This window comes from Equus quagga, chromosome 17, assembly GCF_021613505.1.
Source record: "Equus quagga isolate Etosha38 chromosome 17, UCLA_HA_Equagga_1.0, whole genome shotgun sequence".
Lineage (NCBI taxonomy): Eukaryota > Metazoa > Chordata > Mammalia > Perissodactyla > Equidae > Equus > Equus quagga.
In genome coordinates this window covers 14,567,437-14,583,871 of record NC_060283.1, presented here as the reverse complement: position 1 = coordinate 14,583,871, position 16,435 = coordinate 14,567,437, and the positions used below count along the sequence as shown (strand labels likewise).

Genomic DNA, 16,435 nt, shown 5'->3' with positions numbered 1-16,435 from the left:
CATTGTGGCATGTGCTCCTGCTGGGAAGGAACAGGTGACCTACAGCTCTGCATTTCTGTGGCTCGTATGGAGTGTGGGGAGTTTCCTACAACATTTTGCTAGGTTCATCTCTTTTTTTTCCTACCTTTTTCTATCCTTCCCTCTATGGTTCTTTCTTTCCAACAATTTTCTTTTCCTATCCTCTCTTTTTTTTCCTTCATATATTCAGCATAATTTAGGCTCTCTAAGAGCATTCAAATCTTGGGATAGTTTCCTTGGAAATACTGAGGGCAAAGGAAACTATGACTCTCTGTCCTAAGAACATATGTAAAAGATGGAAGAAACCTTAAAGATTGTGTATACAACTCTGTCATGGAAAAGGAGATACTAAGGGCCAGAAAAGAAAAACGTTCACTCCTGATCACCTGATCAAATAGATGGTGAGGACGGGTGAGATTAACTGTCAAAAATTCCAAACCGCAGATCCCAGAATACTCCCAGTGACCAACACTCAAGTATGTAAAATAAAAGGACTGTAAAATTTGAGCTGACAAGGATGTCACATTTACATATCATTTGCATACACCCACATCAATCCCTGTGATCTCTTCTCAGTTATTTCTCAAGTGAAAATGTATCATTGCTTCCCTTGTTTGTCATTTTTAGTTTTTCATTTCTCTATTCCTCTTCACCCACTCACAGTCTTTGGCCCAGATCTTCTGCAGCACGCAAGGGGAAAAAGTATTCGCAGAACATTAAAATTAAGCTTCAGACAACTGTGTTTCTCTGACCATCTGGTTCCTTCTAGAACAGCCACTTCTCAAAGGCAGGAGATCTTGGCCTCAATGTTGCATCCAGAGCCCAGAAAAGGGGGATGCTCAGTAAGTAAGGCCCAGGTTGGAGAGGCTGATGGTTACAGGCAGAGCCACCCAGAGACAGTTGGGACACATGGTCTGACAATGATTTTAATACCAGACTGTATATTCCTTGAGGGCAATGACTTTCTTATTCATCACACCATCTCCAGCACTTAGTCCAGCATGAAGTACCTAGTAGACCATATATATTTGTTGAGTGCATGAATGTATGAAGTTATATGAAAAAGCTTTACGTCCTTATATAAGGGTATAAAAGACAAATATCAGTTAGTTATCTACTGAATGAATCGCCTCTAGAGAAAATAATAACATCTCATGCTTTTGGAAATGTCACAGCCATTCTCTTATTTGATCTCTACTGTAGGTTTCTGACATATGTGTTTATTGGGAAAGTGCCATGTGAAGTCCTAACTGCTATACAAGAGTCATGTGTTATATTTTTGACATAATTAATGGATTAATCAATTTTTGGAACAAATATTCCCAACCTTAGATTAGGTTCCTGGGAGGCCAAGTAACAAAATTTATCCTCAAGAACTCATTAGAGAGGAATGACACATAAATAAATTCTTAATAAAGACATGTGAATGCATAACTGAGGAATCCAATTTGAGTCAGTTTAAACAAAAGAGGGGAATTTATCATAGCTTACAGAAGTACCTCATGGACGTGGTGGTGGTTTTGAAACATGTCCAAAAATTCTCTGATAGTCCTCCTTTCAAGAAGTGCAGCTTAATTCCCTCCCCCAGAGCATGGGCTGGACTGAGTGACGTACTCCTAACAAATGGAGTGTGGATGAAGTGATAATGTACGACTTCTGAGACTTGGCCATTGCATTAGTTTTCTAGAGCTGCTGTAACAAAGCGCCACGAACTGGGTGACTTAAAAAACAGACATTTATTGTCTCATAGTTCTGGAGGCTAGAAGTCTGAGATCAAAGCAGGGTTGTTTCTTCCGAGGCCTGCGAGAGAACCCGTTCCACGCCTCTTGCTCAGCTTCTGGTGGTTTGCTGGCAGTCTTTTGGTGTTCGCTCTGATCTCTACCTTCATTGTCACACAGCGTTTTCCCTGCGTGCACATCTGTCTTTGTCTCCAAAGTTCTCCTTTTCACAGGGACATCAGTTGCATTGGATTAAGCCCCGCCCTAATGACCTCATTTTAACATGATTCCCTCTGTAAAGACTTGTCTCCAAATTAGGTCACATTCTGAGGTACTGAGGGTTAGGACTTCAACACGTGAATTTTGAGGAGGACACAAGTCAACCCATAGCAATCAGAAAAGGCATGTGGCTTCCTCCCTGCTCACTCTCTTGGATCATTGGGTCTGGGGGAATCTAGCTGCCATGTTGTAAGAACACTCAGGAGGACTTATGCAAGTCTACTTGACAGGGAACTGGGGCCTCCTGTAAACAACCAGTGAATGAGCCACTTTGAAAACAGCTCTTCCAGCCCCAGTCAAGCCTTGAGATGACTGCAGCTCTCCCTGACATCTTTTCCCCCGAGCTTCATTGAGGTACAATTGCAATAAAAAATTGTATATAGTTATGGTGTATACTTTGATGATTTGATATACTTATACACTGTGAAATAATCCCCACAATCAAGCTAATTAACATCATCATCACCTCACATCGTTACCATATATGTACATATATACATATATATATATATTTTGTGTGTGTGTGAGAACACTTAAGATTTATCCTCTTAGCATATTTCAAGTATACAGCACAGGATTGTTAACTATAATCACAGTGTTGTACATTAGATCCCCAGAACTTAGTCAGTCATCTTCCATAATGGAAGCTTTGTGCCCCTTGATCAACATCTCTCATTTCCCCCTCCCCCAGCCCTTGGTGGAGAGTAATTCTACTCTCTGCTTTTATGAGTTTGACTTTTTAGATTACAAGTATAAGTGAGACTATGCAGTATTTGTCTTTCTCTGTCTGGCTTATTTCACTTAGCAACATGTCCTCCAGTTTCATCCATGTTGTTGTAAATGGCAGGATTCCCTTCTTTTTCAAGGCTGAATAATATTCCATTGTATATACCACATTTTCTTTTTCTGTTCATCTGCTGACAGCATTTTGGTTGTTTCCATATCCTAGCTATTGTAAATAATGCTGCAGTGAACATGGGAGTGCAGATAACTCTTTGAGGTCCTGATTTTGTTTCCTTTGGTTATATACCACAAGTGAGATTGCTGGATCTTCTGATAATTCTATTTTTAATTTTTTGAGGAACCTCCATACTGCTTTCCATGATAGCTGTACCGTTTACATTCCCACCTATAGTGCCCAGGGTTCTGGCTGACATCTTGACTGTAACCTCATGAGAAACCACGAGCAGAACCACTCAGCCCAGCGGCTCTGGAATTCCTGACCTGCAGAAACTGTGAGATAATGAATGTTTGTTGTTTAAAGCTGTTAACTTTGGGATAATTTGTCATGCAGCAATAGATAATTAAAACAGATTGCACAGAAAGAGAGAAGGCAGGAACTGGAGTCTGGAAAGTAGGCAGAACTCTGCCTCTGGCTGCTCTGCCTACTGGCTTTCTCCAGTACTTCAATCATCAACAGCAACATGGTTACCCCGTGGCTCCTGTGTTTACATGCTACAGTTCCAGTGACATAGAAATCCCAATTCTGAATTTTTGAGTGAGGCAATGTGGGGTCCAACTTGGCTTAGTTGTGGCAGGGGATATGTTTAGGGACAAATCCAAGTTTTGTGGAGCTTGAAGATTATATGATTTGTGGGGGTGCTCATTGAGAAAAAGATCACATACAAAAAATTACTTGGGGGGACCGGCCCCATGGCCTAGTGGTTAAGTTCACGCACTCTGCTTCGGCGGCCCAGGGTTTCACTGGTTAGGATCCTGGGTGAGGACATGGCACCGCTCATCAGGTCATGATGAGGTGGCAGCCCACACAGCACAACCAGAAGGACTTACAACTAGAATATACAACTATGTACTGGGGGGCTTTGGGGAGAAGGAAAAAAAATGATCACTTGGAATGAAATAAATCCCAACAAATTAGAAATGTTCTAAAGCTAACAAATACCAAAACATTACGAAATAAAAAAATTCCATGATATTTTTGTTAGTTAACTCTGAAGGTTGGAAGAGGTTTCCATAGGGTATCTTCTGGCTCTGTACATTGCAAACCCAACTGCATCCAGATGCTGTAGGCCACATGAGTACAGAGATGTGAATTCTGGCTCTGCACTTTCATGCACGATGCTGGGTGAGTTGACACAGTGGGTGATAGCAGTTATCCTGGAAGCATTCTCCACTGGGATGACTACCAGTAACTTAACTAAATATGAAACTATTTACAAATCATATAAATATATGCAGTCAACCCAACCACAGTGTATTTCCACCTCAACCACCCCTTAGATGGACCTCACATTGTCTGCAGCCACTCTAAAGCTGCTGGAAGGAAAGCGTGATGGGGGGGGGGGGGAATCTAGGTGGGAAGATACAGTGGTTTTAACCAATTGTGGCTAAAATACCTTCTTTTAAGGATTTTACGACAAACATCTGCCCCTGTGAACACATAGCTATGTCCTTCCCAGGGCCTTGGAAGAATCCGGGCAAGTGAGGATCCCTGAAGTCTTGGTTTGTCCCCTTCATGGAAAAATTGCCTCTCAGCAGGATCTTGTAGTACAGAATGGTTGCTGGGGACTTAGCCTGGTGGACGAGGTGGGTGTTCCCTGAGAAAATGAAAAAATTCTGTGACGATAGATAATTACAATATACTGTGAGAAGTGATGTGGGCAGACGAAGAGAGCACAAATGTGGAAGTGGGGGATCGACTCAGTCTTGCAGAGTAGACGTCAGGGAAAGCGTGTTGTGGAAAACGATGTCTTGGGTGAATTATAAAGGTTGAGTGGAAGTGAGGGGGGAAGAATGTCCCAGGCAGATAGGTAGTATATGTAAATGGAGGAAGTGTGAGAGACCATGGCTGACTTGGGGCCACAGCAAATGTTTTAGTGATGTTAAAGTGAAGGGTGTGAGGATGGGCTGCCTGAGAGGCAGCTCAGGAAACAACACAGGTCACATCATGAGGGGCCTTGCATGCCATGCTAGGCTCTTGGAACTCAAACCTGATGGAAATGCCGAGTCGATACAGGGTTTGGAGCAGGGAATTCAGATGATCCAATTTGCATTAGTAATCAACCCAGCCCTTTCCATCAGTGTGGGAGACTTAGCAGTGTTAAAAGAAAATTTTCCACAGACAATTTTGTGATCTGGTAGGCTTTCATTCGGGGAGTCATGAATCAGGCAGCATCCAATCCAGCAGATAGAAAGGAGCTCTGAAGACCTGGACAAGGAGAGAGATTTTTATAGACCAAAGTGAGCAGGAACAAGTCAGTTATACTGAGCATTTTCTGATTGGTTAAAGCAGGATTAATTTCCTTATATGGAACATAGGGTAATCGTGGAGCCAGGTCAGGTAACTTGTCAGGCAAGCCTTCATTGGTTGACCTAGACTTTCCTTTTCTGGGAGAGCAAAGCACGGAAACTTAGTTAAATTTTACTTTGCTGACATGGGGCTTAGCATGAGTGACTCCATCTTGGGCCTAATGTAGTTACTTCAACAGCAGAGAGTGGAGCTCCTTCCCACTCAAACATAGAAATGCAGAAAAAAAAATTAATAACAAAATAATTTGAAAGATATGATTGAGCTCAAATCTAAGGAAACACAATCCCCAATAGCCAGAACTCAAGAGGCTCCTAAAAGCCAGAAAAGTGAGTGGAACTTGAACAATGGCCCAATGGGCAGGGGACTGGGTAAAGTTCTCATATAGTTGGGGCCTGGGGCTTTAATGGCTACAAAGGGAGGGAAGTCTGGACTGCAGTCTTGGTGCAGGCAGAGTGCTGGAACTGACTCTGGGAGCCATAAATCTGGCTGTCCACCCAGGCCTCTGTGGATAAAGGGTTAGGACATTGGAAAACCGTGCAGATGAGGGGTCATTCTTTTCTGAGCTTCAAACACAGAGACCTCTCAGAGACCCCTTTCCCTCCAGAGTCTGGGCTGTGTTTCCTACTTGCAACAAATCATAGGTGTATTTGTTGAGATCCCGCTATATGCCAGGTCTCATGTACTAGAGATAAAGAGATTCTTTTTTTTTTTTGACGAGGAAGTTTTGCCCTGAGCTAACATCCATTGCCAATCTTCCTCTTTTTTTGCTTGAGGAAGACCAGCCCTGAGCTAACATCCATGCCAATGTTTCTCTACTTTGCATGTGGGATGCCTCCACAGGATGGCCCATGAGTGGAGTAGGTCCACACCTGGGATCCTAACCCACAAACCCACACTGCTGAAGCAGAGCCTGGGGAACTGTAACCACTTGGCCACGGTGCCAGCATCCAACAGATATATTTTTTTAGGCTGCTGAATGATTATCTGGGAACATATCCAGTGAGAAAAAATTTGGAAAATTTTGGAATTTCTTCCCCTTAGCTTTCTCAACCTCAGCATTTTTCTGTCTTTTTCCATCTAAGCCCCTGCAAGGTCTTTGAGCCAGGATGAGCTGATTTCAGGAAGCATGTCCTGGCAAAATAGAATGGGAAGGATCCCACCCATAATGAGAGGCCATAAATCTCCATCAAGGGCCCTGATCCTTGGTCTGGTGCCTTAACCAGGAATTTTTATTTGTCCACAGGGCTTGGGAATTTATCAGTGGAAGAGTGGTGCTCAGCTCAACTGAGCACATTATCTGTCTACTAGGAAGCAGATCTAGGTGAAAGGTTAATGAATTGATAATGGCACACAAGGCAGGGTCCATAGGGCCTGTGGATCTGATGTCTGGCTTAGGCAAGCCGTGAGTAAATTGAGCTTTTGGGGAACTAGCAGGGTGTGTTAAGGGCTGGGTGGAGGTACCTGACTCCTGGGAGAAAGTCTGTATATAGGGTGGGGTTAGGCTAATTTACACCCTGAGGATTTATAACTTTCTTCCTGACAAGGAGTGTGGAGTGGAATGGTTGAGGTCCAAGTCTCTAAAAAGGACCAGGGAGACAACCTGCAGGCTTTGTTATCTGCCCAGGAGGGAGCATTATTTTGGATGGGGCAGGGGCCACTTGAAATGTGTATCTTGTTCTGTGAGTTACAAATACCCACTTGGAGACTAGATTGCCTCACTGTGTAGCTAAGATCTTGGCCTCCGGAAGCCCAAGAGGGTGCTGGGAGAAGGGCAGGGATGAACTTCACCCTTAGTTCTGCACTGTCCAATATGGTAGCCTCCAGACACATGTGGCTATTGAGCGCTTGCAATGTGGCTGGTCCAAAGTGAGATGTGTTGTAAGCGGATGATACACTTTGTATGTTGAAGACTTGGTACAAAAAGAATGTAAAATATCTTATTATTAATTTTTAAATATTGATTGTGTTGAAGTGAATATATTTTTGATATATTAGGTTAAATAAAATATGTTATTGAAATTAATTTCACCCATTTCTTTCAGTTTTTTAAAAATGTAACTAACTACTAGAAAATGTAGATGACACTTGTGGTCTGTATTTGTGTTTTGCTTTATGTTTCTGTTGGGCAGCGAGTGCTGCCTCAGTCCATCAGGACTTTCGGTTACTGCAGGATGGGGAGTCCCGGGTCCCTTCCTGCCTCTTCTTTCCTGCTCTAAACTCTGGAAACTTGATTAATTCTGCAAGGTCTTTACTCTTTTTCACCCACTTCCCTGAAAGAAGAAGCAGTAAATGGGATTAGGGCTTGAGGGATAATCTTCAGGAATTGCTAGGAAGAGGCAGCTGCAGGAGAGGAGATTAGGAAGGTTGAGATACCACCCTATGTTCTGCATAAAGAAGAGATGCAGAGCCAGCAAGCCCTCCAAGCCCTGTGCTCTCAACTAGGTAGATTCCTCCCTCCCGCCAGGGGACATTTGGCAATGTCTGGAGACATCTTTAGTTGTCGCAACCGGGAGAGAGGTGATGTTACTGGCATCTTAGGTAAGGCCAGGAATGCTGCTAAACATTCTATAATGCACAAGACAGTTCCCCCACCTCCCCAAAACAAAGAATTCTCCAGTCCCAAGTGTTAACAGTGTCAAGGTTGAGAGACCCTGGCCTGAGCTTAACTTAGGAAGGGCCTTGGACATAGGTCAGGAGAGAGCCTGTGGACACTGACACAGCAGAGGTGTCTGCTCCACCCTCTCCCATTCCCCGGCTCTGGCTCTTTCCTTGATCATCGGTGACTCATGGCCCTTCCCCTGCAGTCCTGAACCTGCCTGAACTCATCTTGGTGGAGACAGAAGGAGCTCTCCTTTGCAGGTGTGACTCACAGGCCCCATGCCCTGGGTGGAGACCTCTGCCTGCTGGAGACAAGCCCTCTAGGAGAGAGGTCTAGAGAGGGGATTGGTCCAGAAGGGCCATGGCTAGTTGCCCACTCTCTTCCCCTTACCTTGTCTATCTATTTTTTTTCCCGTTTCCAACTCCCTCTGCAGCTGCCCTAGAGCTCCAGAAGCTCCTTGTCAGACCTGACTCTACCAGAATTGTGGAGCAGAGGTCAGCCCCTGAGGAAGAAGCTGGCAGAGCTGATAGGGTTTCTCAGAGGGCATAAAACTGTGAACTTACCTCTGAATTTCTTGCAGGAACCCCGGTCTCCAGGGTCTGCAGCTGGGGAGCAGAGCTGTTGGGGTTTGGACAGGTCTATTCTGTAACTTTCCAACCAGATTTCATTGAGCCCTGATTCCAAACCCCCAGCTCTGTTAGGCACACTGCCCACCCTCAGGGAGTTCACGGTCTAGCTGGGAACACAATGCCTGCACACTTAAAATTATTATAAATGACTTTAAAGAGGACTTGTGATAGCAGAGGCTTTAAAGGAGCAGAGAGCCAGAGTTCTGAGTGATGACGAGGTTGCCCAGAGCTGAGGAAAGAGCCACAGGCTGACCCAACAGTTCCCCACCTGCATGGTGACCGTCTCCACAAAATGAAGGCAACAATAAAACCTAGGGCAAAATGAGACTCTGAACTGCCCCCTGTTCCCACTCTTCCCACACAGTTGGGTAGAGCCCATCTCAAGGAGAACTGCTGGGTGTTTCCACGTTGCTGTCTCCGTGGGAAATGGCTCACTGTGCAGCTTGCTGATTTGGAGGAGAAGGGTAGCAACTCCTTACAGGGAAGATGCAGCCCTGTAACTCGGCAGGGGTTATATTGAGCTTTAGCTAGAGGCATCTCTCCCAGTTCTTGGAGAAAGATTCTGCCCATCATTTGGCCTCATGTGTCCCTCTGACATGAGCTGTAATTTGCTGAGCATCTACTATGTGTCGGATACTATGCTAGGCACCTTGCTGCATTATCTCATTTGACTCTAACAACAAGCAATAATTGAACATTCTCTCTGGGCCAGGGGCTGGGTGACTGGGACATAAGATTAAAAAAAGACAATATATTCCAGGCACTCATGTCTAATGGAGAAGAAAGACAAACCGACATTTCTAGTGCAGTGTGCGAGTGCTGGTGTGAAGGTAAGGAACCAGCCTTGACTTGTTCTCCTAGCCTGCCGATGAGTACACTGCTACCTGGGTGATTCCTCCTGATTCAGGAAGCTCATGCACGTGCAGAGGCAGCTGGACACCACAACCAGACCTGGACCAGGTACCACGTGTTCCCAGATGACCACCTGCAGCCAAGGCAGATCTTCTCCAATTAAAAACCTAAATGTCTGGAGGCTGGCCTGGTGGCATAGTGGTTAAGTCCCTGTGATGCGGGGTTGGTGAGCTGAGGAGTCGAAAGAAAGATTTCTTGGACTCTCAAGATCTGGCAGTAGTGCACTTTTATTTAGAGAATAGTATAGAATAGCATGGGGACAGGACCCATGGGCAGTCAGAGCTTCTGCTGCCACTTCTGCTGCCCCAGCTGGCATGGGGACAGGACCCACGGGCAGGCAGAGCTGGTGCGTGGGGACAAGACCCACGGGCAGTCAGAGCTCCTGCTGCTGCCGCTGCTGCCCCTGCTGGCATGGGGACAGGACCCACGGGCAGTCAGAGCTCCTGCTGCTGCCCCGAGTTGAGGGTAAGGGCTAAATTTAAGGCATAGGTATGTGAGTCATCTCTTTACGAAGACAAAGGAAAGAACATGAAAAAAGTTAAAATGGTATCAGTGCAGGTGGGGTCTGGTCATTGGGTGATCCCATGACTTTTAGACAAGAATCAAATCGGATTAAGTAAAGGTTAGAAAGGTTAGAAGCCACCACCCTAAATCAGTTACATGAGATTGCCAGACAGCAACCAACTTAAGTTCTTGCCTCTGGCATTAAGAGTTTCTAGAGATAAGGCCATCCCCCTTCTTCCTGGCACAGAGAGGGAGGCATCTTTACAGATAGAAGTTTCCCTTAGAAATGTAAATCTTTCCCAACAAAGGGACAAGCAAGCAAATTCCACTCCTTGGAGCCTGCTTCTCACCTGTAGTATTAAAAGTAACCAGCCTAAAAGTCCTCATCATAAACCGTTTTAAAATTAAGCAGCCTAAAAATCCTTATCACCTGCACTCCGCTTCAGTGGCCCAGGGTTCGCCAGTTTGGATCGCAGGCGTGGACCTAGGCACCGCTCATTAAGCCATACTGTGGCAGGCGTCCCACATATAAAACAGAGGAAGATGGGCACAGATGTTAGCTCAGGGCCAATCTTTTTTATTTTTCTTCTGTTTTTTCTCCCCAAATCCCCCTAGTACATAGTTGTATATTTTAGTTGTGGGTGCCTCTAGTTGTGGCATGTGGGACGCTGCCTAAGCATGGCCTGATGAGTGATGCCACATCCATGCCCAGGATCCGAATCAGCGAAACCCTGGACCCCCACAGCGGGGCACACAAGCATAACCACTTGGCCATGGGGCCGGCCCTAGGGCCAATCTTCCTCAGCAAAAAGAGGAGGATTGGCCACTGATGTTAGCTCAGGGCTAATCTTCCTCAAAAAAAAAAAAAAAAAAAAACAAAAACCCCAAATGTCAGCAGCCAGTCGGTAATACTGAGGGACTTTGCTTTCCTAACATGGGAAAGGGACAGTTCATGGTCTTCTGGCTTTAGAAAACTACCCCATTTCTCCTCCCACATCTTCAGATCCGAAGTTTTCCCAGACTGTGCTGGATTGGGCTTCCTGCTTGAAGGTAAATTTTTCTTTTTTTTCACTCAGCACTCAATCTTTGGATTCTGATAGTTTTAAATTTTTTTCCGCAACAAAGGCAAACCAGAGCACAGAGAAGGAATGATGAATTCTATCTGTAGGAGTCAGAGAAATCCCCAGAAGAGGTTACATTTAGGCTGGGACTAGGATGATGACAAAGAGATTTGTCAGGCTGACAAAGGGATGGGGAAGCACGTTCCAGGCACTGGGGAGCAAAGCAAGAGCTGTGTGCAAATACATGACCTGTTCAGGCCAGGCCAGGTCATTGGGTGCGGCCACAGGCTAGGTGTTTGGTGGGAACTGTCGGGAGCTCCCTGAAAAGTTAGGTTGGGACAGGCTTGTAAGATACTACTAAGGAGTCAAGAATTCTCCTCATGGGCCAAGGGTTGCAAACTCAAATGCCTCAAAGGGCTACTCAGACACGTTAAATAAATGAAGAAGGTAGGTTTTATTCTTTCTGCATGGACACGCTTTTTTCCTTTTTTTGCGAGAGCTCATTTTACACCTATAGTGATATTCTTCACATCCAAAAAGTAAGTATCATCTTCATTCATTCAAAGAGTACTGATTGAGCATCCTCTGTGTGCCAGGCATTGTTCTAGGCACTGGCTATTTGTCTTGAAACATGTAGGTCCACGTTTCCTTTCTCACTTTTGCTAAAGATGAGAATACAATAAATTTTCTCTACTAATAGGAGAAACTCAGAGCATGATAAAAGGGCAACAGACACTCTAAAAAGAGTGGTGGGGAAAAATGGGGGTGGGAAGAATTGGAGAATCTGTGTCCTGTTTAAAAGGGCATCTTTGACTCAGCTCCAGATGATTATGGCTGTGCTGGGAATAAGGCTGGTGGAGTGATCTATTTCAATTTTTCTTCCCAGAGAAACTGGGAATATGGAGTTTTAAAATGTAATCCATCAATTTTTTTATGTTGGCTAAAAAATGTAAACTTACCATGCTGTCCACAAACAACCTGCTGTCTGGGTGCCCCAGGGCTGGGGGTGAGCCATCAGTTCTCTGCCATCCTCTGCTCTAGGCAGTAGGCAGTAAGGGAGGTGTGGCCAAGACTGCCAGATGCCTATTCAGTATTCATTCTCCCCTTCCTCCTTAAATGTGGAATCCCAAGATAGTCAATGTGGCAACATGCCCTGCTAATGACCATATTTTCCAGCCTCCCTTGCTGACATATGACTCCCATGTGACTAAGTTCTGGCCAATGAGAGGCAAATGGCTGTGACTGGCTGTTATAGGAAAGGCTACAAAAAAGGGGTTGGACAGTTGGCAACTTTTCCCCATTCCTCCGGTTTTGTTCTTCAAACATTGAACTGATGGCTAGAGCTTTAGCAGCCATATTGGGCTAAGAGGCAGCCTTGAATATAGAAGCTTTATTAGTCTGCTTGGGCTGCCATGACAAAATAACACAGATTGAGTGTCTTAAACAGGCTTGAAGTCCAAAATCAATGTGCTGGCAGGTTTGGTTTCTTCTGAGGCCTCTCTCCTTTGATGATGACCACCTTCTTCCTCTGTCCTCACCTGCTCTTTTCTCTGTATCAGCACATCCCCGGTATCTCTTTGTGTATCCAAATTCCTCTTACAAAGGCATCGGTCAGATTGTATTAGGGCTCACCCTAACAGCCTCGTTTTAATTTAATCATCTCCGTAAGGGCCCTGTCTCCAAATACAGTCACACACAATTTAGCCCATAACAGAAGTTATGCACTAAAGATGCTGGAGCAGAAAGACAGAAGGTGCCTGGATCTCCGTTGCCTTCATGTAACCTCCATACAAGTCTGAACTATTTCTAGCCTTTTTTTTTCATGTGACTGCACCACCATTCAGGACGCACGGGGGTGACTTCTCCCTTTGTCAGCCTGAAAAATCTCTTTGTTATCATTCTAGTCCCAGCTTAAATGTAACCTCTTCTGGGAAACTTCTCTGACTTCTCCAGGCAGAATTCATCATAAGAGACATTAGTTCAAACTGTCGTAGTCCGTTCTCTGTTGCTGGCAGTGGAAGACGATGCCTAGCAGATTCACGAGGCTTCCTGGAAGAGGAGGGATTCAGCCCGGTGTGTGTTTTCCAGGGGTTTGAGGCGGAGGAGGGACATTATAATAGAATGTCAAGCGAGCTGTTATCAGAAGAAGCTAAATGGGAAAGCCAAGGGAGGACAACTCCTATAGCCAAGAAGATCGAGAACTTTCTTAAATGAAATTGAGAAATGTGTTCAGGGGGTTCCATCAAGATACAGCACCCCTGAGTTCTCTGCTGTAAGCTATTTTATGGCTGTCCAGTGAGACTTAGAGCTAGTCAGTTCAACCTCTCAGATTTATTATTGTTATTATTATTACTTTGGTTTATCTGTAATAACACCTGGCTTACCTCTCTTACAGTGTTTGGTGAAGATCAAATAAAAGAACAAATGTGAAAATGTTTTAAAAAATATGAATTATCTATACCAGTGTTTCTAAAGTCATTTGTTTACCTCCTTTGTGATATTTTGCCTTGTGTATCACCTGCATTGTGAGTTTTGGAAAAATTGGACTGTTCTAAACAATTGTTTATTAAAAAACACTTTTAATCAGAATCATAATAAAAAGTGACATAATAAGTAACAAAAATAAAAGCAATATAACGTTATTAAATGGTAGCCAGTTACTGGTAAGTGCTGAGGCTTGTTCTCTCTGTTAAAGAGGGAGACTGGATTAGTGAAAGTTGAAAGTTAAACTAGTACCAAGTGCAGACTTCAACCTTGACTAATCAGAAGAGCTAAAAAAAGAGAACAGGAAAAGGAAGAACTTTCTTGTGATTCAGTTAAATGCTATTTAACATCATAGCTACATGATACAGTCTCACTCTTAAAAAACATTGACGTATAAGAATATTTAGTTCTACAGAGAAGTTTCCCCATAGAAGAGGAAAAACCAATAGCCTGTGAATAATTGTGCCAGACCCTGTGTGAGCCCCTTTACTCTCCTGGGAACCTTACAATAGCCAGTTGAGATGGGTGTGACTGCCCTGTTTTCACTCAGGAAAACCAAGCCAGGGGGTTGTGTACCTTGACTTGATCACGTAGATGCCAAGAGAGGGAGTCATTCAGAGGCAGCGTGAACCCAGGTGTGCTGGCTCCAAAGCCCATGGACCCTCTCATACCGCTTTATAATTCCCTGATCTAGTCCTTCCTTATGATGTATGGAACTCAAGAAAAACAGTGCCCATTGTCTGCTTGTGAGATGCAGTCATCGGAAAGAGGCAATATAGTGTATTGGTTGAGAATATGGTCTCTGGAGCCAGACTGCCTGGATTCAAATTCGGGCTCTATCTCTTATTAGCTATGTGACCTTGGGCCAGTTATACAGCCTCTCTGTGCCTCATATTCCTGAGGGATAATAATAGTACCCATTTCATATGGTTGTTGTGAAGCTTAAATGAGTTGATAGTGTAAAGCATTTAAAATAGTGCTTCACATATTTTGCTCTATTCAAGTGCTAATATCATCCATGTTTTATGTTGTGGCTACCATGCTATGGCTTCAGATAGAGTGCTCCACACTTGGTTGGGAAGACAGCTTGCCAAGGCATCTCCTCTTTAAAGCAGCCTTCACATCTTTATTCCTTAGGCTGTAAATCAGAGGGTTCAGCATGGGGACGACCACAGTGTAGAAGACAGACACGACCTTGTTCTGCTCCATGGAAGTGCGGGAGCTTGGCTGAGCATACATGAAGGTGATGGTGCCATAGAAGAGGCAGATGATGGTGAGGTGGGAGGCACAGGTGGAGAGCGCTTTGCTCTGAGCCTCCAGGGAACGTATCCTGCAGATAGTCACCAAGATGTAGGCATAGGAGATCAGGATAATGGTGATGGTAAAGAGGATAATCAGGGCAGAAGATGAGAAGATGATGGCCTCAACCGCAGAAGTGTCCACACAGGCAAGTTGGAGCACAGGAGGGACATCACAGAAATAGTGATTAATGACATTGGGGCCACAGTAGGGCAGCTTAAAGATGTACCCAGTTAGCAAAGCTGAATTGGCAACAGAAGCTATATAGGTGGCCACTATCAGCTGGACACACAGACGTTGACACATAATGGTGTGGTAGAGGAGAGGGTGGCAGATGGCAGTGAATCGGTCGTAGGCCATTACGGCCAGGAGTAGAGACTCAGCAGTACCATGGAGAGTCATGAGGGCCATCTGGACCACACAGCCTGTGAAGGAGATGGACTGGCCTGAGGTGAGGAAGCTCTCTAGCAACTGGGGGGTGTTTGTCGTGGAGAAAGAGGAGTCTACGAAGGCAAGGACGCTCAGGAAGAAGTACATGGGTGTGTGGAGCTGTGGGTCTGTGTGGATCAGGATGATCATGCCCAGGTTTCCCATGAGGGTGACTGCATAGATGAACAGGAAGAGGACAAAGAAGGTGCCCTTGGGCCCTTCCGGCTCTGTGAGTCCCAGCAGGAGGAACCGGGTGACTTGGGTGCAGTTCTCCACCAAGCTGCACACGTCACTGCAAAGAGACCAAGTAAGACGTGCTTGTGTCCTCGAGGCAGACCCAGGCTCAGTGCCTGAAGCCCTTTTAATAGCCCCAGAATGGGCAGTGCTGGGGGGACTGGGGAGGGGACACTGGCATTTGTTGAATACCTACTGTGAGTCATGGGTTAACTCATTTCTTAAACAGCTATTGAAACTTCATACATATCTTGCCATTTAAATATCGTGCCTCTTTATATTGAGAGAGATTATCAACTTGCCCAAAGTAAGAGAGTTAGTACATAAGGAAAGTGGGATTAGAACTCAGTCCATTCTAATTATCATATGCTTATTTTATAGCTATAATCATTTTCTGTCTCCAAATTTCCTGTGTTGTGGGGAACTGGCATCATTAGTGGGTGTTGGAGGCCTGGTGTGTTGGCTCGGAGAGCAAATAAATGAAAAGATCAATTTGGACCATCTTTGGCACAAAGGATCCAACAGTGCCGGTGCCTGAGGCCAGGGACACAGGGAATCAGGCCTAATGTCATCAGAATCTAAGGTGACTCAGTACAGCAGTCATTTCTCCCAGTGTTGTGAGTTGAACTGTATCTCCCCAAAAGATGTATTGAAGTCCTAATCTCTGACAGCTGTTCATGGGACCTTATTCAGAAACCATCTTTGCAGAAGTAATCAAGTTAAGAGGCAGTCATACTCTACTAGGGTGGGCCCTTCATCCAATATGACTGGAGTCCCTATAAGAAGAGAGGATGAAGACACAGGGAGGAGATGCCATATGAAGATATAGACTCAGAGGGAAGGCAGCCATGTGAAGACAGAGGCAGAGATGGGAGTCATGCTGCCACAAACCAAGGAATGTCTGGGGCTTCCAGATCTAGAAGAAGCAAGGAAGGATCTTCCCCAAGAGGACTTATAGAGAGCGTGGCCCTGCCAATACCTTGATTTGGGGCTTCTAG

At 44.9% G+C, this 16,435-nt stretch overlaps 1 protein-coding gene across 1 annotated transcript; it reads right to left on the bottom strand.

Moving 5' to 3' along the window:
• Positions 1-14,525: 14,525 nt before the first annotated feature.
• Positions 14,526-15,470, bottom strand: LOC124228354 (olfactory receptor 482-like). The gene has a single exon (XM_046642792.1). The coding sequence runs from the start codon at positions 15,366-15,368 to the stop codon at positions 14,526-14,528; it is 843 nt and encodes a 280-aa protein (XP_046498748.1). The 5' UTR covers positions 15,369-15,470.
• Positions 15,471-16,435: the final 965 nt, after the last annotated feature.

What these genes read in the sequence shown, in the direction of transcription:
- LOC124228354 (XM_046642792.1), bottom strand. Translation starts at nt 15,368, where the DNA reads ATGGGAAACCTGGGCATGATCATCCTGATCCACACAGACCCACAGCTC.